At 42.6% G+C, this 26,748-nt stretch overlaps 1 protein-coding gene and 1 pseudogene across 4 annotated transcripts in view; one reads left to right on the forward strand and one right to left on the reverse strand.

The window, feature by feature from the left end:
- CRIM1 (cysteine rich transmembrane BMP regulator 1) overlaps nt 1-26,748 on the forward strand; it is a 184,175-nt gene that overhangs the window by 81,272 nt on the left and 76,155 nt on the right. For 3 of the 4 annotated variants that reach the window (XM_066611539.1, XM_066611540.1, XM_066611542.1), the window contains one exon: nt 22,273-22,515. In XM_066611539.1, the coding sequence (XP_066467636.1) occupies nt 22,273-22,515 (243 nt within the window). Of the gene's footprint in view, nt 1-22,272; nt 22,516-23,037; nt 23,100-26,748 lie in introns of those variants that run through there. The other variant, XM_066611543.1, reaches the window with a different exon arrangement.
- LOC136638312 (5S ribosomal RNA) lies at nt 24,805-24,924 on the reverse strand (annotated as a pseudogene).

The following is a 26,748-nucleotide window of genomic DNA, read 5'->3' on the forward strand; positions in this document are numbered from 1 at the left end:
ACAGTACTCAGAACCTCACTAACTCCTGGTAAGGATGAGTTATTCATCTACTGTATATGGCTTTCCAGACTTAACAATCCACAATGAAATGTGATGTGATGCACACAAACTATCAGTGTTTAGTCATGAAGCATTTCAAAACATGCTTGAAAGTGTTGGCTACTTTTGAAATTTGTCATGAAGTGATGGAAAAAGTTAAGTTCATGTCTGCCTTGTCAGGATGTGCCTTTTTCAGTTATTGAATAAGCCTAGAAGGCTTTGTTTCCTCATATGACTTTTTCACATAGTGGGCACATTAGCAGCTCCTGGTTTGTTAGTGCTGGTATAAATTCATATTTCAGATATTCTAAACTATATTTACATATCTCCTTTGATTTTTATGCTTCAGCCATGTCTAGTCAATGACAAACACATGCAGTGATGGCAGTTTCTCAAAACATGGTATACTGGCCTGATTAGAGCTCTGGTGGTATATTTACTATAAATCCTGATTAGTTTCCACAGGATTTCAGCACTATACAGAGGTGAAAACTTTAATTAATAAATAAATTGCTGTTTGCGAGAATGGTGCTATAATCTCACCACCTCAAGTACTCTGCTTGCCTCTTAGTGTCCCCTAAGTAATCCCACTGCCCCAAGAGATGGTATTGCCATCCTGGGGAACCACTTGTGTACATAATGAGTTTATTTCAAATCTTAATCCCTTTTTGTCTCTCCTTTTTTCCTCTTAATAATGCTGTCACTATGTAGGTGGATTCATCTCTAGCTATTAAAGGTAAATTTCAACCAGTAGGTACTCTTAGAACACTGTTCAGTTATAGTCTAAGCTGTTTTGACCAGGTCAGTTATATACTGAGGGTTGCAAGTGCCCAGGGCAAAGCAAGTATTGCGCCCCCTAACCCGTGGACTGTTGTAATTAAAGTAAAGTGAATCTAATGCTAGTATACAAAAGATTATTTTAAATAGTCACCTGGTTTTAATTTGTGCAAATTTTTCAATAATACTATTGAAATCTACATTGAAATCTCTCTTGATGGTATTGGGAATTGAAGGGTGTGGATTTGGGGGTGCTCTGGAAGCCTGACCTGGCCAGTCCAGCCTGATGGGTTGACGAAGGCCCTGTTATTCCCCAACTAAGCCTCCCTTTTCATCTACATGGCCCCCTGGAACCCTGGCCACACTGGCCCAAGACTCACTGGCTTCAGAGTCCTATGTCAGCTGTCCCTCTTCTGCCAGTCGTTTGGGCTTGTGGGTGCCCCACTGTACCCTCTGCACGTAACTCCCTGGGGAGCGTCCCATGTCCCCTTGGCTCTTCACTGCCACCATGGAGTTTAGCAAGGGTGGCTACTCCTTGTCTTCCTCATCGTCCACCCCTTCTGAGTAGCGGCAACCCAGGAAGCAAGGGAAATAGCGGAGAAGGGCAGTTCAAGGGGAGGGGGCCAGGTGCTGCTACACCACCTTGAGGATGTATTTGACTGAGAGGCCAGGCTAAGTGGCATCCATGCAAATGTGCCACCTTTGCTCACAGCCTCTGAGTCACCTTTGTGGCCAGGGCAGGTGCGTCATGGCAAGGAGGGGTCAGGCTGGACTATGCCCCCATTGGAAGATGGGAGTGCTTGAGCTGGTCTCCTGAACTGGAGAGGGAGAGACCCTGCCCGAAAGGGATACCTGCAGGCATGGGTGGAGAGGGAAAGATAGCCAAGTCGGCACAACCAGGCCATGTCAGGTCAGGGCTCCCTTGGTTGTCCGGATACACGGGGCTCCTTTGAGGTGTGAGGAGGCCCTGGTGTATGTGTGAAGCAGGCTGAATAAGGGATGGCTGCACCGAGGGGAGTATCCCCTTCCAGGCCAGTCTTTCTCTCCTTTCCGTGGTAACCTGCTTCACCTCTCCCTTTCCGTGGCTCCAGAGAGCTTCATTGCATCCTGAATTGCCCCAATTTGCAATTCAGGTGTTTGTTCTTGAAAGTCTGGAAGAACTGAAAGAAAGTGGGGAAAGGGGACAGAAAGAAAGATAACCCATGGTGGAAAATGGGTGGAAAATCCATTTATTATTACTACTTTCTTTTGAAATTTTGCACCCCTAAGAATTTTATGTCCAGGACAGCTGCCCCTGTGGGCCCCTCGATGCTGCACCACTGAACCAGGTTTCATTAATTAATGCTGTTTCAGCTTTTCCATGTTGGTTTGTCCATTCTAACTGGGGATTGGCTTCTTGCTATCTGTTACTAAAGATATGCTTCTATTCCAAGGGTCTCCAAACTTTTTGGCCAGAGGTCCGCATGTAATATCTGGTGCAGTGCTGAGGGCCGGAAAAAAATTGTAAATATAATATTTAAATAAATAAATAAGAGATGAAACTTAGATGAATGAATAAATGAATGAGTGGGCTCATTCACTCAGCCTCTCTGGCCCTCAGAACACACTCCAGATGCAATCAGAGTACAGCTCTGGTCTTGTGCAGTCAAGTGGGCCAGGGGCTTTCAGGGGACAAGAGGTCGGCCACGGGCCGGATAGAGGCTTGCTGCGGGCGGCATCTGTTCCCCAGGCTGGAGTTTGGAGACCCCTATTCTAATCCAAGCAGTGATAATCTTAAAACATGCCTCCTGTGTTTTGAGGCTTGCTTCTTCTGATCTCCTTTTTGAACTTGAGAGCTTGTAGTAAGGTAGACGCTTCAGTGTGACACTTCATCAACTTATTAAAGTATATTTATATAGGATAACTTCAGCAAGCGATTTCTCATTCTTTGATTTATATCCTGTGTTTCTTGTACTCTCTTAAATTGTTAGTCAGCTGGTAGATTGCAGCCTGATAAAGAGTGGATTATAGGAGTAGCATTGCTATCCTTCTGTACAAAATTTATCCAAATAGATCCACTGTTTCTGTTGTTGTCGTATATAAAGCCTTCTTGTGAGCAGCTGACCTCACATATCAATGAAGAAGAGTGTGTTGAGCAGTACTTCACAGCTAGACAGAATATATAGCCAATCTGTGAAGAATTGACTGGTGAGGGGTATTATCTAAACAAATTTTAGGCAAAAATAAGTGGTTGAAGTTTTAAAGCTTGCTTTCTACTCTTGGATGTCATACGTTGACTTATTTTTTTTGCCTATACATATCAAATAATCAGTTCCTCATTTTGCAGTTCAAATTACATTAAACATGTAAGAATATTGTAGAGGTTTAATGCAGACCCTACTATTCAGGGGTTTGAAAATTTGCTGTATATTTTATAAAGCATAATGCCTTAACTCCCAATTGTAAATAGGAATTCTACCAATTCGATTATGTAGCACATGCCTGATATAAATTCTGTAAAGAGAAAGCAGAGGAGAAAATGCTGGTTTGAAAAATTGATTTTTAAAGAGTAATGGTTGGCCTGTGGAATTCCTTGCCACAGGATGTGGTGATGGCATCTGGCCTAGATGCCTTTAGAGAAGGGGATTGGACAAATTTCTGGAGGAAAAATCCATTATGGGTTACAAGCCATTTTGTGTATGTGCAACTTCCTGATTTTAGAAATGGACTATGTCATATGCAAGGAAGGGCCCTAGGATGCAGCTCTCTTGTTATCTGGTGTGCTCCCTGGGGCATTTGGTGGGCCGCTATGAGATACAGGAAGCTGGACTAGATGGGCCTATGGCCTGATCCAGTGGGGCTTATGTTCTTAGAACCTCATCCAAACAAAAAAGTTGTCTTTGCTGGACCAAACAGGCTTATAGGAGGCAGAGGAAGTGAGATGTATGTGGGAGAGAGGGAGGAGGGTGTACTACGTACGCATGGGAGTGAATTCAATTATGGAGAAACAGTGAAGTCATCTCTGGTCACATTCAGACATAACCACAAACCATGAATTGGTATGAGCATGAGCCACCATAAACACTGATCCCACATGTGCTTTCCTTTTCTCTTGACATGTCAGTGGAGGTGACTGTAAAAAACTAGGAAAGAAGTTCTCAGATTGCAATTTCCTATTTCATCTTCGGTCAAGGTAACTGGTTTGTTCAAGCTACTGTTGCCTAATTAAGTCAAGACATCAAGCTGAAACTTCTGTTCTATTTACAACTTAAGTGACAGTACATATGAAAAACAGAGGGTCATTATGCAGCTAGGTGATCAGTGCTTCTGTGGTGTCCTGAGACTGTATTCCTCTCACAGGAATCTAGAGGATTGGAACAAAAAATTTAGGACATAATACGGGTGGAGGCTAACAGAGGAGTTTTTTATGTTCCTCTTCTACTTTGGTTTTAATATTGTAAGTGAGTGTATCCTTTCTCTTTCACTGAGCTCAGCTATCTTTCTGTAGGCATAGATTTGAGTTCTTGGATTGTTCTAATAAATTGGATTATTTTGGTATCCCTGAATGGGCTTTTCCTGCGCTGTGAAGGAACTGAGCACTCTGGCCTAAAGGTCAGTGCACCCTGGAGTGGGGTATAGGACCTTAACCCAGGGATACCCAAACCCTGGCGCCACTTGCAGCCCTCAAGGACTCCCAGTGCGGCCCTCAGGGAGCGCCCAGTCTCCAATGAGCCTCTGGCCCTCATTGTAGAGTGAAAGACATTTGAAACACATTGTTCCTTGAAAGTATGTGAAAGGATTGAGAAATTTCTTTGAATTTATGCAAGTCTTCCATTGTCTAAAGCAGAGGTGCCCAAACCCCACCCCTGGGGCCACTTGCTGCCCTCAAGGCCTCTCAATGAGGCCCTCAGGGAGCCCCCAGTCTCCAATGAGCCTCTGGGCCTCCAGAGATTTGTTGGAGCGCACAATGACCTGATGCAACTGCTCTTAGCGTGAGGGCGACTGTTTGACCTCTCTCGGGAGCTGTGGGATGAGAGCTCCCTCCACTGCTCTCTGTTTCACATCTGTGATGCAGCAGAGGAAGCAAAGAAAAGGCTGGTCTTGCTTTGTTGCAGGTTTTTTATAGGTCTTGAGCTATTGCAAGACCTTCATTCATTCATATAAGTTCATCTTTAATATATTCATTTATGTAAACTTATGTAAATTTATTCAAATTTTAAATGTAAATTGATACTTTTTCCCCGGCCCCCAACACAGTGTCAGAGAGATGATGTGGCCCTCCTGCCAAAAACTTTGGACACCTCTGCCTTAACCCTATGGTTCCTCGGAGCCAATATCAAATCCAGTTATTGTTTGTTCCATATTTAGGACGTGTTGCTCCTGAAATGGTTTGATTCCATCTCTTTTCCACTGGACATCTTCTTGGCAAATCCAATTCGATTAACACAGTAGGCTGACCTTGAAAATTGTCCTGAAACTACAGGTCCAGCCTACTTATACAGATTTTTTATACAGGGATTTGACTCAACACAAATGGCCCCTTCAAATGAGAAGGAATGTGCTGATCCCTGGAGAGAGGCAAAAATGCATCCCTTTAAAATCAGTTTAAACAACTGAACAGTCCTTCAACAATAGCCTCCTTAATGAGAAGGGAGGGGCAACTGGCTGACAATCCATCCATCCTTCTCTCTCCAGCAGACCCCTCCCTTCCCCCTGAGCACGTGAAAGAAAGATGATCACTTTGCATTGGTGAAGGGAAGAGCTGCTTGAAGCGCCTTTCTAAGTGCTTGGAGGAGAACTGATTGATGGATCGTCTTCTTAATGGCTGTTATCTTGCATCACAAAGGTCAGCAATGCTGTTTTAAAATCACCGGAGCAAAGAAACTCTGTTTTTTAAATTAATTTGCTATAGTGCGTTTTTTGCCATCCATTGAGTGCTTGGAACGGAAACCACTCAAATAATGAGGCTCAACCTGTACAGTTAAAAAAAAAAAAAAACTTAACTCCTAGAGTTAACTTACTCTGTTATATAACCAGAAAACAGTGGCACTCCTCCCCTCTCTATTCCAAACGTCTTTTATAGCCTCACCATCTAGCCCAGTGGTTCTCAAACCTCCTGGGAGATTTACTTCTGGGGTTAGTCTGTGTGGGGGCAGGGGCAGCAAAGCGATTAAAAGTGCGATTAAACCGGAAGTGGAATTTCTGGTTTCGTCATTCTTGGAACTTTCACTGTTTACAAGCCGCAGAGAGTCCTGCAAGCGCTGCGCTGGGCTCCCTGCACCCCCTGGACCCTGGGAGCACATATGGTTTGTGAAAAAATAGCCCCCACCCCCTAAAGGGAATGGGGCAGCTTTACACAAGCTGGTGGGTCGCGACCCACAAGTTTGAGAACCACTGATCTAACCAAACCAGCTAACCCTCTTCAATAATCAAATCAAGTTTCCCCAGCAGGTACAAGGGTGATTCAGGCCTAAGCAAGACAGAGTCAAGCTGAGACTTTAAAGTGGCCAGTACGTTACAGCCACATGGGGCCCAATACAGGGTAAAGAGACAAATATTCACTTACCTCAGGGAGACCTCAGGCATGCCAAATTTCAGTGCTGGATGCAGCATGTGCTCCCACTGCACCAGCACTGAATAGAATTCGGTTGTTAGTTCTTTTATGTTCTCTCAATTTCCTCTACTTTGTTGTTTTCCAGTTGGCATTGTTTAAGGCAGTGGTTCTCAAACTGGTGGGGCGCGACCACCAGTTAGTGCAAAGTTTCTCCCATCCCTTTAAGGGGTGGGGGAAGGGGGGAGGCAGCGACGCAATCTACAGGATTGCATTGGTAAGGGGAGCGAGGGGGTGCTTTTGCTTACTTCGCGTGTCTGCAAGCAGCAGGAGGTACAGGGAGCCCTGCACAGCCCTTGGCAGGGCTCCTCATGTGCTAGAATGTTGAGAAACAGCATGCGCAAACCACTTCTGGTTTACAATAAGTGATTTGCAGCGCTGTTTCTCAACATTCTAACACTCAGGGAGCCCTGCAGGTGGCTGCAAGGAGCTCTCTGCACCTTCTGCTGCTTGCAGACACCCAAAGCACCCCCCTCACCCTCCTTACCGACACGATCCTGGGGATCGCGTCTCTGCTCTCATCCCTCCTTTGCAAAGACGTAGGGAGTAATGCTCCCAAAAGTTTGAGAACCACTGGTTTAGGGAAGCTGAGGTGAAAAAAATTACTTTTAAAATGTTTCTACCACATCTTTGGCCTGCCTCTGCTTTACTCTTAAGCTATTATAATAAGCAAAAACACTTTAATTTTTTCTGGCGCCCTGTGGTCTTCCCTGTGGGCTACTAGGAGAAGCTGTTGATCTCTTGTCAGGACACAGGGCAGAACAGTGTGGGACTTTTTGGACACTTTCTAATTGACAGCCTGATCTCCAGATTTTTTTTTTTAAAGTAGTTGACTGCTATGGGAATATAGAGAAGGGTTCAGAATATTTTGAGTTAAGCAGCTATAAGTATCTCAAGAAGCTATAAAGCAGCTAGAGAAGAAAAAGTCCACAAGGTGAAGAATCACTACTTCTACCTCCATCTGCTAGTGATTTTTTAAGTTGAATTGTACCCCTACCACTTTCATACCAACTGTGCCTGTGAGAGGGAAGAGAAGAAACTAGAAGGGTATAGCCCCTGCCCTTTATGTTTGTATTCTACTAATACATAGGAAAAAATTACGATAAGCCACCTTGAACACCTCTAAGTGGAGTGGCAAAAGAGGGATATAATTATTTTAAATAAGTATTCTACTCCTGAACATGGTCATTACCTCTGTATACCAGATATTGACAGTTACATTAGTATGACATAGGATGCTGACACAGGATAAACTCCTGCTCTTTGATAATATTCTTTTGTCTCAGGAACTTAGCATTATTGTGACCATTATATCTAGTTGTTTTCGAATCACCATTCAGGCTTCCTCAAAAGTCCCAATGTGTTCAATGAAACTTACCCATGAATAAGTATTATAGGATTTACTGCTTTTTGCCATGACCTAGAGAACTTTAAGTACAGTAAGAGGTTGGCTCAGAAATCCACCTTGCCTTTGGACATGGTCTGAGTTCAGCAGCATGGAAGAAAAAATTTTGAAGCAGAAGGATTGAGGCAATTGGTCAATTCTTTACTGGTGAGGACTCTAAATTACAACAGTCACATGTTATTTAAGAACATAAGAAGAGCCCTGCTGGATCAGGCTAAGGGTCCATCTAGTCCAGATTCCTGTATCTCACAATGGCCCACCAAAAACTTAAGGGAGCACACAAGACAACAAAACATGCCCTGCACCCTCCCCTGCATCTGGCGTTCTGAGGTAGCCTACTTCTAAAATTAGGAGCTTGAACAATACCTATCATGGCTTGTAACCCATGATGGACTTTTCTTCCAGAAATTTAGTCCAGTCCCCTCTTCAAGGCATCTAGGCGAGATGCCATCACCACATCATAAGAACATAAGAACAGCCCCACTGGATCAGGCCATAGGCCCATCTAGTCCAGCTTCCTGTATCTCACAGCGGCCCACCAAATGCCCCAGGGAGCACACCAGATAACAAGAGACCTCATCCTGGTGCTCTCCCCTACATCTGGCATTCTGACTTAACCCATTCCTAAAATCAGGAGGTTGCGCATACACATCATGGCTTGTACCCCATAATGGATTTTTCCTCCAGAAACTCGTCCAATCCCCTTTTAAAGGCGTCTAGGTTAGACGCCAGCACCACATCCTGTGGCAAGGAGTTCCACAGACTAATTACATGATGGGTAAAGAAATATTTTTTTTTTGTCTATCATAACTCTCCCAACACTCATATTTTATTGGATGTCCCTTGATTCTGGTGTTGTATAACAGAGAAAAGAGCATCTCTCTGTCCACTCTATCCATCTCGTGCATAATTTTATATGTCTCAATCATGTCCCCCCTCGGCGCTTCTTTTCTAAATTGAAGAGCCCCAAACACTGTAGACTTTCCTCGTAAGGGAGGTGCTCCAGCCCAGTAATCATTTTCGTTGCTCTCTTCTGCACCTTTTCCATTTCTGACTATAACTGGACACAATACTCCTTATATGCCTTTACCATTGATCTGTACAATGGCATTATAATATTAGCTATCTTATTCTCAGTACCCTTTCTAATGATCCCAAGCATGGAATTAGCCTTCTTCACCACTGCCACACATTGGGTAAACCAGTGGTACTCAAACTTTTCCAGCCAGTGGCTCCCTTGACCCCCATGGCTGTTGGCCATGACTCCCCATCATGTTCCTGAGGGCTGGAAGTGACATCATTAAATAGGAAGTGGCCAGAAATATTAACTATACTAAATATAATATTATAATATATTTATTATAATATAATATTAAATATATATTAACTGTATTAATATTAATTATATTAATCATATTAATTAAATGCAAATCTTATAAATATATATCATTAATACACAGCAATATACATGCTTTATAAATGATCAGCTGCTGATCATTGTTGGAGACAGGATGCTGGAGTAGATATTGTCTGGTCCAGGAGGTCTCATTTTTTAAACTTTGTAAGCATACCAATAGAATTGTTTTATCAAATGAACTTTGTGAACAACCAGTCTGACCAACATTACACACACACACACCTGTGGACCCCAAGCCAACTAGTCATTTCTCCCATTCTCCTTGGATAGGATTGAAGCCTTTATTAATTTAATGAAATTTTTCCAGCAGCTGGTGGGAAAACAAAAATAGACCATGAAAATATATCAGAGCTGATAAGGGTTTGGTTAGGGAGCTGATTTGTCTCCTATACTAGGAGATGCACAGCTCAAGCCTGTGCATGTCTACTCAGAAGTAAGTCCCATGAGAGTCAATGGGTCTTACTCCCAGGAAAGTGTGGATAGGATTGGGCTGGCAATCACTTCATCAATGGCTGATAAGTATTCCCTTCAAATAGCAAGATTCATCACTTTGGAAATACAGCCTTTCCTCTTCAGTCAAACAACAAGATTAATAAATCACTTTAAAAACAGTACCCTTTTTCTGCTCCTGGCCAAGTAAAGTGTGTGCTTCTCTCTCTCCTTCCCCCCTTTGCCAACTGCATGGAAACAACTTTAAGACCCCGGTGACTGGTAAAATAGGAAGCATTTTATTTGGGGAGGGGAGGAAAGCGGGAAGGTTTGGAGATTGAAAGGGGAGAGTGGAAGAGGGAGGGGGTTGAAAAGAGAGATTTCACTTTGATGAGAAGTGATTCCAGGCTGGGAACTAGGAACCAACCAGTCAAGGATCAGTGAGGGGTAAGGACTGCAAGCTGAGCAAACAACATGCAGCGAACACAGAAGGCGGCAGCCTCAGAGTGGAGGGAGAAGAGGGTGTAGTGGTAGCAGCCACTTTCGCAGCTGAGCAACTCCCGTTTCTTCTGCTTTAAAAAAAAGCGCAGAAGACGGGCTCGTATTCTGCCCAGGGGTGTGACTATTTCACTGCGAGACGACATCCTGCGCCTCCCTTTTGAGTTCCTGGCATTCTTCTGAACAGCAATCCTGAGTCTTAGCACCTACCACAGTGTGTCTGTGCTGCTCTCTGGGTGCCCATTGTTCAGATTTTCAAAGGGGAAAAATTTGTGCTAACTATAGGAGCATCTAAGGAACATGGTAGAGGTGTGAATCTCTTCCGTTCAGTGGTCTCCAGCAATAAAGAAAGATCCATGGTCCAAAACACAGGCACTAGGAAGCCAGGGTGATAGTTCAACAGCAGCAACTGCTTTGGAGACAGCTTTGTCCCTTCTCCTAAGATTCAGAATGACACTTCCTTCCGGAATAAGCCAAAAGCATGGAATAAACTTATCGTGCAATATCGTGGACATATCTACTTAAAAGTAAGCCCATTTGAGTTCGGTGGGACTTGGTCCCAAGCAAATATCTTTAGGATTGCAGTCTTAAACCTTAGTGTTAAACTTTTCCCTGTAGTGGTTTGCATTCTGACTTGTCCCCCTGCCCCAGCCACTTACTTGTTTTTTAGTCTGCCCTCCTTTACATGCACTACATTATTTTTTATTTATTTTTACACAAGATACTTAATGTTTTTGTATTGATTTTTTATTTCTCTACTGTTATTTATTGTATCGTATTGCTTGTGAGCCACCTTGGGCATCCTTGTTTACAAAGGTGACATATAAATCTTTTAAATACATACAGTACCTTCCAAATAAGTATTGATTAACAGCCCTCTCCTGCATACCTTTTGTGAGAATAGAGGGGATTCCTACCTCTGCATCCCATGTTTAGCTTCTCAGATACTGATGAGCAGTTGACCAGATAACTGCAACTGACAGTATACCCACCCATGGTATATCCAGGAGTTTCGTTTAGATTTTTTAAAGTTTTCTTGTATAATCAGATGGCACATTGCTCAGACAACTGTATTATTCTTTTATATACAGTGGTGCCTCGCAAGACGAAATTAATTCGTTCCGCAAGTCGTTTCGTATTGCGAAAATTTCGTCTTGCGAAGCGCGGTTTCCCATAGGAATGCATTGAAATTTAATTAATGCGTTCCTATGGGCAAAAAAAGTCAGAACAAAGTCAAATTTGGTTTACAAAGTGTTTATTAAGTGCTCTTTAAAGGCATACATACTGTACAGAGGATTTCAAAAATTTCAAGCACAAAACTTCAACTTTTTAATTTTAAAAATTCGTCTTGCGAAGCATGGCCATAGAAAAATTCGTCTTTCGAGTCACCAGAAAAATCGCAAAAACGCTTTTGTCTTGCGAGTTTTTCGGTGTGTGAGGCATTCGTCTTGTGAGGCACCACTGTAATGCCTCTCTACCTTAGCCAGGAAACCCAAAGAAGTTCACAATATTAAACCAAAAAGTTATAAAATAGTTAGAAACTTGAGTATCTTGGGTTCTTGGTTGATGGTCTTTTCAGGAACTGATAAGACCTCCCTGACTGGGTCTTCTCCTTTTTTGCCTTCTTCAGGGCGCACAGGTCTTTCAGTAGGAAGGACTGCCTCAATAGTTCTTTCAGGTCCTTGATAATCTTTTTAGAATTAATAGTAATATGATGGTAACTGCAAGTGTTTGGTGGTATTGCTCAGTGGTAAAATGCCATTTTTTTGTCTTCGGTTTGTACTTTCTACGTCCCCCAAATAGTTATGTTGTAGTTTTAATCTATCTGTTTTTCTGCATTAGTCTTTTATTGTTGGTAGTATGTTCTTCTAATTAATCAAATTGAAGCCAGCCCAAGGTTTCTTACTTCCTCATATAACTTACTTCCACTCCCCTTGTGTCTGCTTGGAAGTTAGATACATAGTATATTAGCAGCAAGGTGAAGATTGACCAACGTTCTATTTTTTCACTTTGCTTTTTATGTTGATCACTGATTTACTTCCTTTGCTTGCAACTGTGTCTGTGTCTTGGGCATCTGAAGTACAGCGGTTATCTGATATTTTGCTAAACTGGCTCTCTGAACCTGCCCAAAAGTTTAAACAGTGATTTTCTCTGCCTTTATATATTTTAGGAAGTCGCACCTGAAATTTTAACACTATGGGTTGTTCCCTAATTTGATTCTTGTACTGAACTTGAAGATTACCTGTTTAGATTAACAAATGCTTGTTTTCATTGTATCTGAGTCATTTTTGTTGTATAAAGACCTGAATGGATATGTAATGCTCAGTGGAGCCTAAGAATTCTTTGTAAAAATAATGCTGAGAGAATCACTGTAAGCAGACAATACTGAGTCAGATGGACCCATGATCTGACTGGTATGAGGCAGCTCCATATCAAAATTCTGGCTGTACTTGAGACTAGCTGACTTGACTCTGTAGTGTGCAGTGTCATTTAATTCACCCTTTAAAATGTTTCCAGTCACCTCAATAGTTCTTAAGTGGCAGAACTGATACTCTGCCTTTACTAATGCTCACAGCACAAGCATTGTTGCTATTTTGATGTATTGTAAGCTGTCCTTTGGGTTTTGTCTAATCCCAAAGGCAAACTGAATAAACAAAAATAATGAAAATTGTACACCAAAATTGACTATTGCCATGTAAAATTCTGGCCAGCTGGCAACCTTAAACTTGTGATAGTGTGGTTATTTCATGGTTTGTAGCAAGCCCTGTGTTCCTTTTTACAGACGTCCATTCTTTAGAAAATTGTTTTTATTAAAAATTAGTTCTTATAACTTATAAATAATAAATAAATAATTATTTAGAAATAATTATTATTTATCTCACAGATAAGTCGAGGGCAGGTCTTGAGCCAAAACCATGGAATTTTCTATGACCCTTGGATAAGTTGAGGTTTAACTTATGGGGGTGTCTGAGTCTGGCTAATTTTGTCTGATTTTACCCAAGGCCAGATTCTGAAAAGTATCCTACTAGTAATTGTTACCTAAGAACTGTACAAACTTTATTAAAAATGTAATAAAGATCGCAAGATATACTTTTATTCATTAACTTTTTTAATACTGGTCTTGACAGCCTTTTTGTTAACACTATCAGAGTAAGTGCACTGTAAACAACATAGCAGGAGAACCATTAATCAGATCTTTCTTTAAGGTGCTTGGTGTGTTAAGCCAGAGGCTCTACATATAACATATACAACTTATAATGCCTAACTGGTAGTGAGTAATTCAATTCACAGTGGAGAGACAAGCAACAAGGAATGAGCATGAGCAAGCATAATTGCAACCCTATTTACTCAGAAATAAATGCATTGCTTTCCATGGGTGGTGTTCTTAAAAAAATAGTGCAATGAACTGTAGCCTTGGACTGTGTTTCAAATGGAATTGAGGCATATATCCTGGTGTTTAAAAAAGCAGACCTCTGCCAAACATTTACAAAATGGAATGAGGGTGCAGAAAAGTCTGCTAAAGAGAACAAGGCTTGCTTGATTTAAATGGAAGCCTTGAGCTCTCACTTTTTTCTCAGGAGGAGAATAAAAGGTTAACTTTTGGCTGTAGCTTGCCCTGGAGGGGTTGCTGTAGAGCAGGGGTGCTCACACTTTTTTGGCTCGAGAGCTACTTTGAAACCCAGCAAGGCCCGGAGATCTACCAGAGTTTTTTTACAATGTTCGCACCATCATAACATATAACATTTATGTGTACAATGTATGTTGGTGTACCTTGCATAACTGCATGAGCCAGTATTGCACAACATAATTAACTATAAACATTTTTTGTAATTACTTGAGTTTACTTTGATTACTTGCACTGAAGTGAATCAGCCAAGGATGCATAGTCCGGACAGTAGCTGCTGACAGCCAGCCTCAAGCACACTTCCAAATGTTCATCAGTCATGGTGGAACGGTACTTGGACTTAATGATCTTCATGTAGGAAAAGGCTGACTCACATAAATAAGTGGAGCCCTTCCTGGCTGAGGTGCTTATATCCCTGAGGGCCCTATTGCCTTCAAGTGGCTGCAGCTGTGTAGCACACTCTGCTGGATGCCCAGGCCTTACCCTTAAAGGGGCCACTGCTGACACCACATCTACCTCCTCACCAGATCTTCCTCGATTCCAATACAAGTGAGGGGGGAGCAGATCTCCATACATACCAGTGCAAAAGCAGGGGAAAGGTGTGGGGGAGGGAAGATCTCTGTATAGACATCACAGCAAGACCAGTGCAAAACCCCTTGCACACAGAACCAACAGATGGAAGTTGGGGGGGGGGCAGATCTCCATACATACCAGTGCAAAAACAGGGGAAAGGTAAGTCAGCCCCAGTAGAGTCAATGAGGCTCACTCCCAGGGATGCGTGGATGGGAGAGAAGCCTGCCAGCGGCTCCTCTCCCAGAGAGGAGCCTGCCTGGGCTCGCTCCCTAGGCTCGCTCCCTGGACTCGCTCCCTGGGCTTGCTCCCTGGGCTCACAAGCCTGCCAGGGGCTCACTCCTAGGGATGTGTGGACAGGAGAGAAGCCTGCGATCAACTCATTTCGCCTCATTTCGACTCTTTTCCTGGTGCCAGGATTTGCCTGAACAGCCCTGACCCCTGAGTGACCTTGCAGATAAGGCCAGGAGATGATCTAAGTTTGATTTATTGGCAGAAATTTCTCGCCTTACAGGCGAGTATCTATGGTGGTCTGTGACTTACATAATGCCAATTTTGCTTCATGGAATTGTATTTATTTGATTCTTTCTCCAAGGAGGCCAGATCAACATACGTGCTCCCTCTTCACTTTTTCCTCTGTAACAACACTGATGTAGGTTAGGCTGAACCATGATGACTGACCCATGTCATCCATTGACTTCCATGACTGAGCACTAATTAAAGTTGGTTATTCTCTGGTCTGAATCCAGCACTCTTTCTGTTATGCGAAACAGGGAAACACTAGATTGGGCTTGTCAAACTTGTTTCATACAGCGGGCCTAATAGAATTAATGGCACCGCCAGAAATGAATCATTAGGCAGTGATGTCATTAAACAGGTGATGACCAGAAATAAGCACCTAGGAACACATTAGCTGCCAGTGATACAAGAGAAAACATGCAAATCTTGATCATATTTTCAAGATATGGGAGAGCCCAGACCATGTGGGCTACACTTCCAGCAATGCTTCTGCTGAGGCATCACTTTGCAGCTCAACAAATGAGAGGTGCTCTGCAAAGTGGCAGCTCTGCAAAAGTGGCACTGCTGAAAGGACAGCCCATGTGATAATTGAGTTTTTCTAGCACTGCCCATCCAGCAGCACCACATCTGCCCTGGCATCATTTCACAGCTTAGTAACTGAGTGCAGCTGATGGGGTTGCTGGGAAAGCCCAGTTAGGCAGGCCAGATAAAGGATTTCCATAAACTGTATCCAACCCATAGACATTATGTTGGTACTCTTGCACTAGATCATCAATTTATTATATCCTAGTCCTAAAACAGTAGTTTTCCCTGATTAGTTGATCACTCTGTTTGCCTGTCAATATCCAATATGTAGTTATATCAAAATCAGCTGACTGGAACAGTTTACCACTGTTAATTATATGAAATTCATGAAAGTTCATTGGTTGGGACAGCCTGCCTACATATGAGCAGACAGGATGATGTATACATGAGGCTCCTTAAAATGCCTTCTCCAAATATTTCATCCATCTGGCTGGAACAGATATGTCTAGCAATTTCAACTTGGAGGGGGGAAGGAAATGGACAATTCTTCTGTGTCTTGTGAAGATGAAAGAAAGAATATAAAATATGGCATATGATGGCATTCTGTAAATATGGCTGGATAACACCTAAGAGGCAATAATCCACAGGCTCCCAGACCGGGTGGGTTGTGGTGTTACATTGTTGTATAAGTGGGCACCTGTTAGCACTTAAGAACCTGAGCACTTGAGCATTTTGAACCTGCTAAAACTTAGATTCCGTGGGCAGTTTCCTATTGCATGCATTTATGTAATCTATGCACATGGTAATTAAGGTGTAGGTGACCATGGCCAGATCTGTCTCCGATGAAAACGAGAGCATCTCATAAAACCCATGGAACAAAAGCATCTTGGTCCACACCCAATACTTGTACATCCAGGGTCATTAAGACTTAGATGTGCAAGTACTCAAGCTGCACACCTGATCCTTTTAGGCAAGTGCAACCTCCTTAAGAACAGGATTTAGCACTGCTACTGCCTCTGCATGTTTTTTTCTCTTTCTGGTCCAAATTTAATGTCAGCTTGTTTGCCTTCATCCAGTCCTTGACTAGTTCTGTGTTCTGGTTTAGAACATTCCCAGCTTCCTCAGTTGGGAATGGGATGAATAAATCTGGGTATCATCTGCATATTTATGATGTCCCCCAGTTGACTTCTAACATCTAATGTTACATGGTTCTCATGTTTGGTAATATGCTCTCAGGATAGAGGTCTATTTCTCTATGACCAAGGGAGGCAATAACAGCAAGAAGAGATATGGAGAGGCAACTTTGTATAATACTATTTCTCCAGCATCTGAAACAGTCTTTATAAAAAGTTCATAGCTTGGCACTGTTGATATCAGTTGTGTAGTCAGACTTACCAGACCTGAGGAAGAATTCAGAGGAAAGATACTTTAACTTTAGGATATTTTTAAGTATTGCCCAGTTTTACACTATAAACCACTTTGACAACTTTTTGTTGAAAGTTGATATATTAATATTTGTAACCCAATATAAATAATTTACACTGCATTTCATCGAGTACACTGTTGTGTAAAATCTTTCTCTGCAACATGTGGGAGAGCCTTTTGTGTTGTGGGTCTTGGCCTATGGAACTCTCTGACAAAAAACACTGCACACTTTTTTTTGTACATGTTAAGGCAGTCATTTTTGTTTTTTATATGTTGGGCTTGTTTGTTATCATTCCATTTTTTCAACAACAAAACAACACAGCTGTTTCCATAGCAAAACTATATTCTTATTGTGTACATTTTTTAAAAAAAAAATACGTTTTTTAAAATACTGACATGGGTTTTTCCTTCTTGGAAAAGGTGCAGTATTAACGCTGATAAAAATTATACATAAATAAAACAAAGCTAATCTATTTTGAACATAAAGAAGAGTTGCAACATGATTTGAAAATTATATAAAAGTTCAGGGTAGCTCTTTGTTATCTCAGCCAGTTCATCCATATAGAGTGCTGTACATATTGTCTGTCCAAGATAATCTCTTTTTAAAATCTAATTAACTATCCTTTTGATATCCTGAAAATCCTTTTGGGTATTTTGCATTCCTGTAGGGATCCCTGTCTGCCTGACTGCTTCAGCTGGGTAATCATTTTTCTTGTTTATCCCTAATCCTTTTAATATTTCCTTCCTGCCCATGTTTAACTGTACAGTACTCCTATTGTTTGGCATCTATTTCGGTGACGACTGCAAGAGACTGCCAAGTGGAAGAAAGGTGTTTTGTATTTGAGTATGGATTTAACAAGGGATATAAAATTTTTAAAAACCAAAATTGTTTTCAGCACAGTGACTGCAAAGAATACTGTGCCATGATTTAGTTTGTACTTTTAGCATCTCTGACTGGGCAGTCCAAAAGCCAGAGATGGCAAACTCCATTGGGGTTTGACTCGAGTCAAGAGTCTCCACCCTCTGTGACTCGAATAGAAAAAGAGTCAGGGGCACTTTCCAAGTCACCTAATCACCCCTTCATGACTCAAGTCGCCCTTCCCCTTTAAAAAGTCCACCATGGGAAAAAAGGGGCTGCTGCCAAGGGATGTGTGTGTCCAAGTTATCTTTGAACACTCCCCTGCTGTCCCTACACATGTGTAAAGAGGGCAAGAGGAGGTGGGACTGACTTCGAGAGAGCAGGGACAGAAGTGGCAAGAGGAAGGAGGGTCACGCGTAGCAGTTGCGAGGTTTACCAGGACAACCCAATCCTTGGCAGCTTTACTCAGAAATATTCCCACTGCAACCAGTCATTCAATGTGGGTTCCCCCTCCCAAGTAACAATGGAGCCATAGAAGCCACAAGGTTGGAAAGCGTGATTACTACGAACCACCTCCCCTCTGCTTCCTCCTCCTGCCAATCCTAAAGCAAGAACCCACTTGGACTCCTCCTCCTGCCCCTCCCATTCTGCATCCAATGATCATGGGCACCTTCCTTTCTATCATGGGCATCACAGTTCATTCCTGCCTACCCCTTCCTACTTGGATGCATGAACCCTTCCCTGCCTTGTGGCTGGAATCTCCCTGCTGCTCATCCTGTCAGAATGATGGCCCTGTGAGGTCTTTTATGCTGATAAAAAAGTAAGAAAGCACACCCAGACACAGGCAGACTCCAGTCAGTTTGTGTGGGAATAAGTACCAAGTCAGGAGGCCCCTGACTTGAATGTTTTTCAGAGTCTTCCATGCATGCAAGTCACCGAAAATCACGCATTTTCACAACTTGTCTGAATCACTGATTCAAGTTCCCATCCCTGCTGAAAGCTCTAGCCCAGGGGTGTCAAACTCATTTCATATGGAGGGCCACATGATTCATGATGCCTGCTAAGGGCCGGAAGTGATGTCATTAGGCAAGAAGTGATGTCATTAAACAGGTCATAACCAAAAATAAATACTTTTTTCTCACTTAGGAACTCATTAGCTGCAAATAACCAAAGAGAAACTATATGAATCTTGATCATATTTCAAGATATGGGAGAGCCCAATTTTCATGTGGGCTGCCCTTTCAGCAGTAACACCTCAGCACTACTCAGCAGCTGAAAGCCTGAGGGCCGTGTAAAAAGCTTCTGAGAGCTGCATCCGGCCCCCAGGCCTTATGTTTGACACCCCTGCTCTAGCCCTTCATCATAAAGAAAGTGCTCTAACAACTTGATCATTTTGGTTGCCCTTTTCTGGACCATTTTCAGCTATGATACTGTTTTTGATCATACAGCATTGGTGAGAAGCACTTCTCATTATTGCTGCAGCGCCATCTCCACATAAGCTCAAAAAACCTTTTCAAAGATACAGGTACAAGTGTTGTTCTTGGCTCAGTTCTGTCCAAAATTCCCACACTAAGGTCCAAAGCCTATTCAGTTTATGTATGAGAAAGAAAATAAGAATGTTGATTACACAGACCAACACGCATTTTCCTGTCTTAAAAGTTAGACCTATTCCTGGGTATATTTGGGGTACTGATTCAGAAAGTGGCATTAGTTTTGCTCTATCATGTCTAGTTTTGGAGATACAGCATAGCTTCATTAGTGAATGATTGAAGCACCTTCCTTGTGAGGTGTAGACTTTTGTTACAAGGAAGTTACTTGAACCGTTCACTAATAAGGCTATGCTATATTTCTGAAACTAGATATGATGGGGCTGTTTTTGGTCTCAGCACCCCAACTTCATATAAAATCACCATAAATTTTGAAAAGTTTTTCTGACCCTCAAATTCGCATTCTTGTGTTACCAGCATGTTGATGAGTTCTTTCCACTTACCTGTACCATATTGCCTAGCCCTAATGTTTTTCCTAATTTAAAAACACCTTGAGGTCATTTTAGAAAATATACTGACAGCACAATCCTTTGCATGTCTACTCAGAAGTAAATCCCATTGTGTTCAATGGGGCTTACTCCCTGGAAAGTATTTATAGTATCCTGATAAAGATGATTCAGTTGGAACAGTGAAAATGAAATAGCAGGCAATATTCTACCAGTATATATAAATCTAACCTATTGACTTGAATGTTGTGTACTAGTTGCCTCTTTTCAAGGATAGTCTAGAACTGGAGAATGTACAAAAGAGGGTGAATGATGAAATATACTTAGAGTGCTAGATTATCTTATGAAACTTTATGGTTAGATAAATTGGTCTAAGACAGCAGTTAGAGTTTGGTAACTCCCAAACTCTTAAAAGTTTGAGAACCTCCGCCTTTGTGGGGGATGGGGTGAAGGCAGTGATGCCATCATCAGGATCATGTTGCTACCAGGAACGAAAGGGGGTTTTTTTGTACTTGCTCTGCAGAGGCATCTATAGGCCCCCCCGCACCCGGGAGGCCAGTACTGCCACTGGTAAGTATAAAACCCCTCTTTCATCCCTGGCAGCTGTGCAATCCTGGAGATTGTGTTGCTGCATTTACAATCATCCTGCCCTTTAAGGGGGCAGATACAGGGCTTCCCTGGCTAGGGCATCATGATACCCCAGTTTGGGAAACTCTGGTTTAAGAGGTGTCTATTTTTGGTCAATCATGAATGAACTACTACTTCCTATATATACCATGCCTATATATAAAATTACACACACACAAATTAGTGTGTGTATTTTATATTTAATACACCTACACTTGAAGAAACCACATGTAAAACTGCATTTAGAAATTTATATGGGTATATGGCTGAACATTTGGAGTTGGTCAAGAACTTATCATGATAACCATGGTACTAGGATTAGGCAAGCAGAATGAGCTCCAGCATTCCCATTCCCCAACCTTGAAGCAGAAGTCAGTGAGGATCATCTTCCTCACAGCTGCTGGCATTTCCCGCCTCTTCCCCAGCTCCCATACTGGAAGGAGGACTGGGAATTGTTTGACTGCTGAATTGCCAGAATGCACTAGAGTGCCCTGACCACACATGGTGCGACAAGCAAGCCCTATAACTCCATTTTTTGTTTTTGAGCAAGAATGGGCAACTTGCAGATAGCTGGTTGGCTGCTGTTTGGTTGTAACAGTTGATCCAGAACACCTCACCCAAGCAACAGACACCCCCCTCAATTCCTCCTTTTTTGAGGTGACATGTGGTCTACCAAGGAATGCAGACACCACTTCCCTTAAGTTCTTAAGTTGCTGTTGAGAGTTATTGAACATAAGAACAGCTCCACTAGATCAGGCCATAGGCCCATCTAGTCCAGCTTCCTGTATTTCACAGCAGCCCACCAAATGCTCCAGAGAGCACACCAGATGACAAGAGACCTGCATCCTGGTGCCTTCCCTTGTATCTGGCATTCTGACATAGCCCGTTTCTCAAAATCAGGAGGTTGCACATATACATCATGGCTTGTAACCCATAATGGATTATAATAACCCGACATTATAATATTAGCTGCTTTGTTCTCAATACCTTTTCTAATGATCCCAAGCATAGAATTGGCCTTCTTCACTGTCACTGCATATTGGGTTGACACTTTCATCCAGCTGTCCACCCCCCCCCCCCAAAACCTCTCTCCTGATCTGTCACAGATAGCTCAGAACCCATTAGCCTATAATGGGTTCATTAGCCTATAATGTGGTTGACCTCTTTATGTACATGAGGAATACAATAGGCTATGTCATTATAAAGAGTAATGTTTCCTCATAAGGTGGTATGTTGCTTGTTCAATATCCATGTTATTTTTAGCATGCGCTGTCCAGAAAGAGTGGGCATACTTAGGTTCATTGATATCACTGGGGAGTGGTACTGTGTCTCTTCTATCCGGATTATTGCTTTTCCTCCCTTTTTTAAAACTGTTTTCTTTTACTTCCTTCTACTCTTGTATGAGTGTAATATACACATAGAAATGTAGATAGCAGACTTGTTTTATGGGAGTCAAAGAAGGAGATGAGAGATACAAGTATTGGGCTTAATGGAGGTACCCCACGGTAACAATCTTTCGTAACAAATCTGAAGATATAGTGTGTGGTTGTTACAAAGTCAGACCTTGGAGCTGTCATTATGCTTGAATTCCTTCTTTCTCTTTTGTAAACTGTTTAATATCCTATCTGAAGAAGTATTCTGGGGAGCTCAAAAGCTTGTTGACTGCTTTTGATATTTTAGTATATCCTAAAAGAGATGTTACTCTACTTTGATATAAAATGTGCATGCCTGGTGCACTCCTTGCATCTGATTGAAGTAAGTACTTTGCAGTAAAAATCTTGTAACAGTAATATTTAAGATGCCCCAGGACTCTATCAACTTTGCTATGATCTACTGTCATAGACATCATTCGTCATGGTTTTCTGTTGTGTCCAGTCAGTCCAAATCATTATAGTATGTATGTCCACGTTATTTAAATATCAGGACAGCATATTACTGGCATCCATACACTGCTGATTTCTGTCTTGTTTTCAGAAGAAAAACCTGACTGCTCCAAGGCCCGTTGTGAAGTACAGTTTTCTCCTCGCTGTCCAGAAGATTCTATTTTGATTGAAGGTTATGCTCCACCTGGTGAATGCTGCCCTCTTCCTAGCCGCTGTGTCTGCAACCCTGCAGGGTGTTTGAGGAAAGTTTGCCAACCAGGCTATTTAAATATATTGGTTTCTAAAGCTTCAGTTAAGCCAGGGGAATGCTGTGACTTCTATGAATGTAAACCAGGTAATGTGTACTTTTTGTTTGTGTTCTTGCAACATTTTTAATTGTTAACATAGAGCTAACAATCCAGTGTAGACACATTTCTTGCTTCCATCTGGTCCCATCACTGCAACCTTATGGTACTATGCTATCCCACCCAAACTGTCTCCCTTTAGTACAGCTCTTGAAGGCATAGGGACATTGATGTGTCTGTCTGTTCAATGGAAAGCAAGTCAGGTGCTATAAAACTTCAACTAGTTACTACAATTCCTAAAGTTTATTGGCACAATCAATCCAGTTCTTTCCCTGAATGAAGGAGCACAGCAAGCATTTGTCTTGGCCCCTCCTCTGTGGATGGAAAAGTTTATTCTATTTTCATATCTAGTGAAGAGTCCTCTTGAAGCAGTCTTACTGAGAATTTAAAATAAAAAGAAGGTACTACCAAAAATCTAAAGAAGAAGAGCATGAGATTGATTGATTAAGCAACCCCAGACCTTTCGTTATTCCAAATCTTATTCTTTTTCCTCCAAACAACTTTCTAGAGATTTCAAGGCCAGGTGGCGGCAGCAGCAGCAAAAATCAGATCAGACAGTCTACTCAGAATTCAGGTGAGAAGCCAACCTCAGCATGATTATGTAATCCAGTCTCTCAGCCAGGGGTTGCCTCTCAGAATTTGTGTAAACCCAGGAGCACTCAACCAATAATTAGTGGACAATAGAACTGGTGACTTAGGGCAATTTGCTGTAATTTAACAAGATTCCTAGAGATAGGAACATTCTTCCTTTTTCCTGTCTCCAGTAACATATCTACATGTTGGTGGATCCCAGCACTATACTGTCTCTCCTGGAGACCAGCATATTAGAAAGGTGGCATGTGGTCTCCTCTGTTGCCTATGTTCACTTTCTTAAACAAAAGTGGAGAAACCTCAGAAATTATTCAGTTCATCAACTGCTGCCTTGTACAATGTAATTTCTACACAAAGACCCCTCTAGTACTACCCTGGCTAATCATAGAATTGGAGCTACTCTGACCTTACTTACCAATGCCTTTTACCACATTCTGATTATTTATATAGTGCTGTCAGTGTACGTGGTGCCTCACATAAAGACAGGCCCTTGCCTCAGTATAGACGCTGAAACAAGAAAAACAGAGGAAAGAGATAGAGAGAGGAGAGGCAAGGAGATATATTGTCAGGGAGCAGACTCACCTCCGCCTGCAGTGGCAGCTCCCCCCCCCCCGTCCAGCAACAACACAGGCCAGCCTGCCCAACAATGCCAACACCACCCCTCTTAGAGCAGTACCAAAACCACATGCTAGCAGGAGCCAACCTGTGGCCCCACACAGGAGGAGGGACCCTGCTACGGCGTTTGGGCCTCTTCAGCCTAGAAAAGAGACGCCCGAGGGGGGACATGATTGAGATATTCAAAATTATGCATGGAAAGGATAAAGTGGATAGAGAGATGCTCTTTATACTCTCACATAACACCAGAACCAGGGGAAATCCACTAAAATTGAGTGTTGGGGGGGTTAGAACAGACAAAAGGAAATATTTCTTTTCTCAACGTGTAGTCGGTCTGTGGAACTTCTTGCCGCAGGATGTGGTGACGGCATCTGGCCTGAATACCTTTAAAAGGGAATTGGACAAGTTTCTGGAGGAAAAATCCATTATGGGTTACAAGCCATGATGCGTATATGCAACCTCCTGATTTTAGAAATGGGCTATGTCAGAATGCCAATGCAAGGGAGGGCACCAGGATGCAGGTCTCTTGTTATCTGATGTGCTCCCTGGGGCATTTGGTGGGCCGCTGTGAGATACAGGAAGCTTGACTAGATGGGCCTATGGCCTGATCCATTGGGGCTGTTCTTATGTTCTTATGCTGGGAACAAGCCACAGGTGGCCCTAGATCAGGACAAAGTGGCTTCCACATTGCTGGCTTCCCCATGGATGCCAGGTATCACACTCAAGTTGGTTCCTGCCCTTAGGCAAAGCAGGCTTGTCTGGGGCACCTTCAGTGAGGAGGGGCAGAGCTACAATGTGGGTGGGGCAGTCTGTGGGGCCTAATGAGAACCAGGAGGTAAAGAATAAATGGGGAGCTTGTGATAAGGCTGGGGGAGGCTCAAATGTTCTACTCCCACTAGGTTGCAGTTGTCTATGTATAGGGTTCTTTTGAGCTTTCGGCAGGGATATTTGCCTTAGTTTTTTGTTTTGTGCAGTAGAGTGTGATATTCTTGCTCCTAGCAGGTTTCTGGACTTCCAGCTTATTTGTATTTTTCTTTGGTTGGCAACCTTCAGTCTCGAAAGACTATGGTATAAGCCTACAGCACCTGGTATTCCCAGGCGGTCTCCCATCCAAGTACTAACCAGGCCTGACCCTGCTTAGCTTCTGAGATCAGACGAGATCGGGCATGTGCAGGGTAACAGTTGCTTTATTCCCTTGATAATGCTCTACAGAGTTTAGGGTGAAACAACGGTTTGCTATCTAGACCATGACCGTGACCTTGACACCCGGAAATTGAATTTCTCATTGAAAGGTTAAAACTGTTTGCTCATACCTGGATGAGCTGTTCAGTCTGTCCTTCAGCAAGAGCAAAAGGCCTACAGGGTGTATAAATTATTATATGATACAGAATAATGGATTCCTAATCAACAGGAAGTGAGCTTGATGCCCCTCAGTTCCCTCTTCCTTTGGGAGTAGTGATCAGTATGAATTTAGGCAGATTCTTCCTTGATTTGATGGCTAGTCTACAGTGAGGGAGTTGGTGGCTCTCCTGAATCATCAGCCCAGGAACTATCATCAGTCCTAGCAGTTCCTTGGGAGGATATTCTAATGTAGCAAGATTGTTTGTCAAGTCTCTTCTAACCTTCCTTCTAGCATTTCAACTTCAGAGATGTCAGTTCAGTTCATCAATCCCTGATGATGATATCTCTCCAATCTGGTTGAGCCAAGGAAGCCTCCCCAGTCACCGTATATACTTCTCGAAAAATTCATGCCTAAAATTGATCCTGAAACCCTGGGTCGACGTAGACCCGGGTCAATAGAGTAAATAAAGCTGAAGCCTCTAGGAGCTTCTGGGAAGCTCAGCAGCTGTCTGGTGAAGTGGGGGGTGGAACTGAGCTGAGAAGCAGGACACAGGATGGAGGAAAAAGGAAAATTTTTACCAGTAGACAGCCATTTTAGCTTCTTCTCCAAACAGGAAGAAAAGTTAAGGCACTTGTTAGTTCTATACATTTCCCACCTTGATCATAAGGAAGTTGCAGAGATGGGAAAGAATTTGTGGGGTATTTCTGATACTGTTTAAGACAGACTTTCTGTGTTTCATTAAATTTTTTCAGTTTTTTAAACATTACCTTCTCTAAGATTTGCATCTGAAGATCAAGGGGCAAGCCAGGGTGGTGTAGTGGTTTGGGAGGTGGACTTAGACCTGAAGATCCAGGTTCAAATCCCCCCTCAGCCATGAAGCTTTCTGGGTGACCTTGGGCCAGTCACTTTCTCTCAGCCTCACCTACCTCACAGGGTTGTTGTGAGGACAAAAGGGGGGTAGTAGCTGTGTACAATGCCCTGAGCTCTTTGGAGTAAGGGTGGTATAAAAAATGTGAAAAATAAATAAACTTCTCATCCAGATGGAAAATGGGGAAAGTTGCTCATACAATCTTGTCTCCTCTCCTTTCATAGAGAAGAACAATTTATGCAACAATTGTATATGAAAACATCTCACTGAATGTCTATTCACCGGGTTCTTTTTCAGTATTTTGGGGCATAAGTGCACTTCCACCACATTTTTAGTACAATTTCAGCTTGCCATGATGACTCAAAATTTGTTCCAGACATCTAGAAAATGACTGCAAGTTTGTGGGTAAGGGGCAGCTTCTCTGTGAAATGTGATGGCCACTACCTTAGCTGCTGGATCAACTGAACTTGATTGTTACCACAGCAAGAGCTGCTGGCTGGTGGGATGTGCAGGAAGAGCGAAGAGGAGGAAGGAGAAGCTACTTAGTTATGGAGGGATGTACACCCTACCCTCTTCTCCTTCAGTATGTTTTCTAGGTGTGTTGTATATCTCTCTTCCCCTCTCCTCTATACTAGCCCGGAGGGGAACGTAGGGTGCAGGTGAATGTTCTGCAGCACATGTTTACTCAGAAGTAAGTTAGGTGAATTCATTAGGACTTATTTGCAGGTAAGGTTGTATAGGTTTGCAGCCTTAGAGCACAATCTTAACCCCTTATGTCAGTGCTTTCCAGCACTGACATAAGGGCAA

The sequence above is a fragment of the Tiliqua scincoides genome, chromosome 1 (assembly GCF_035046505.1).
Source record: "Tiliqua scincoides isolate rTilSci1 chromosome 1, rTilSci1.hap2, whole genome shotgun sequence".
Classification (NCBI taxonomy): Eukaryota; Metazoa; Chordata; class Lepidosauria; order Squamata; family Scincidae; genus Tiliqua; species Tiliqua scincoides.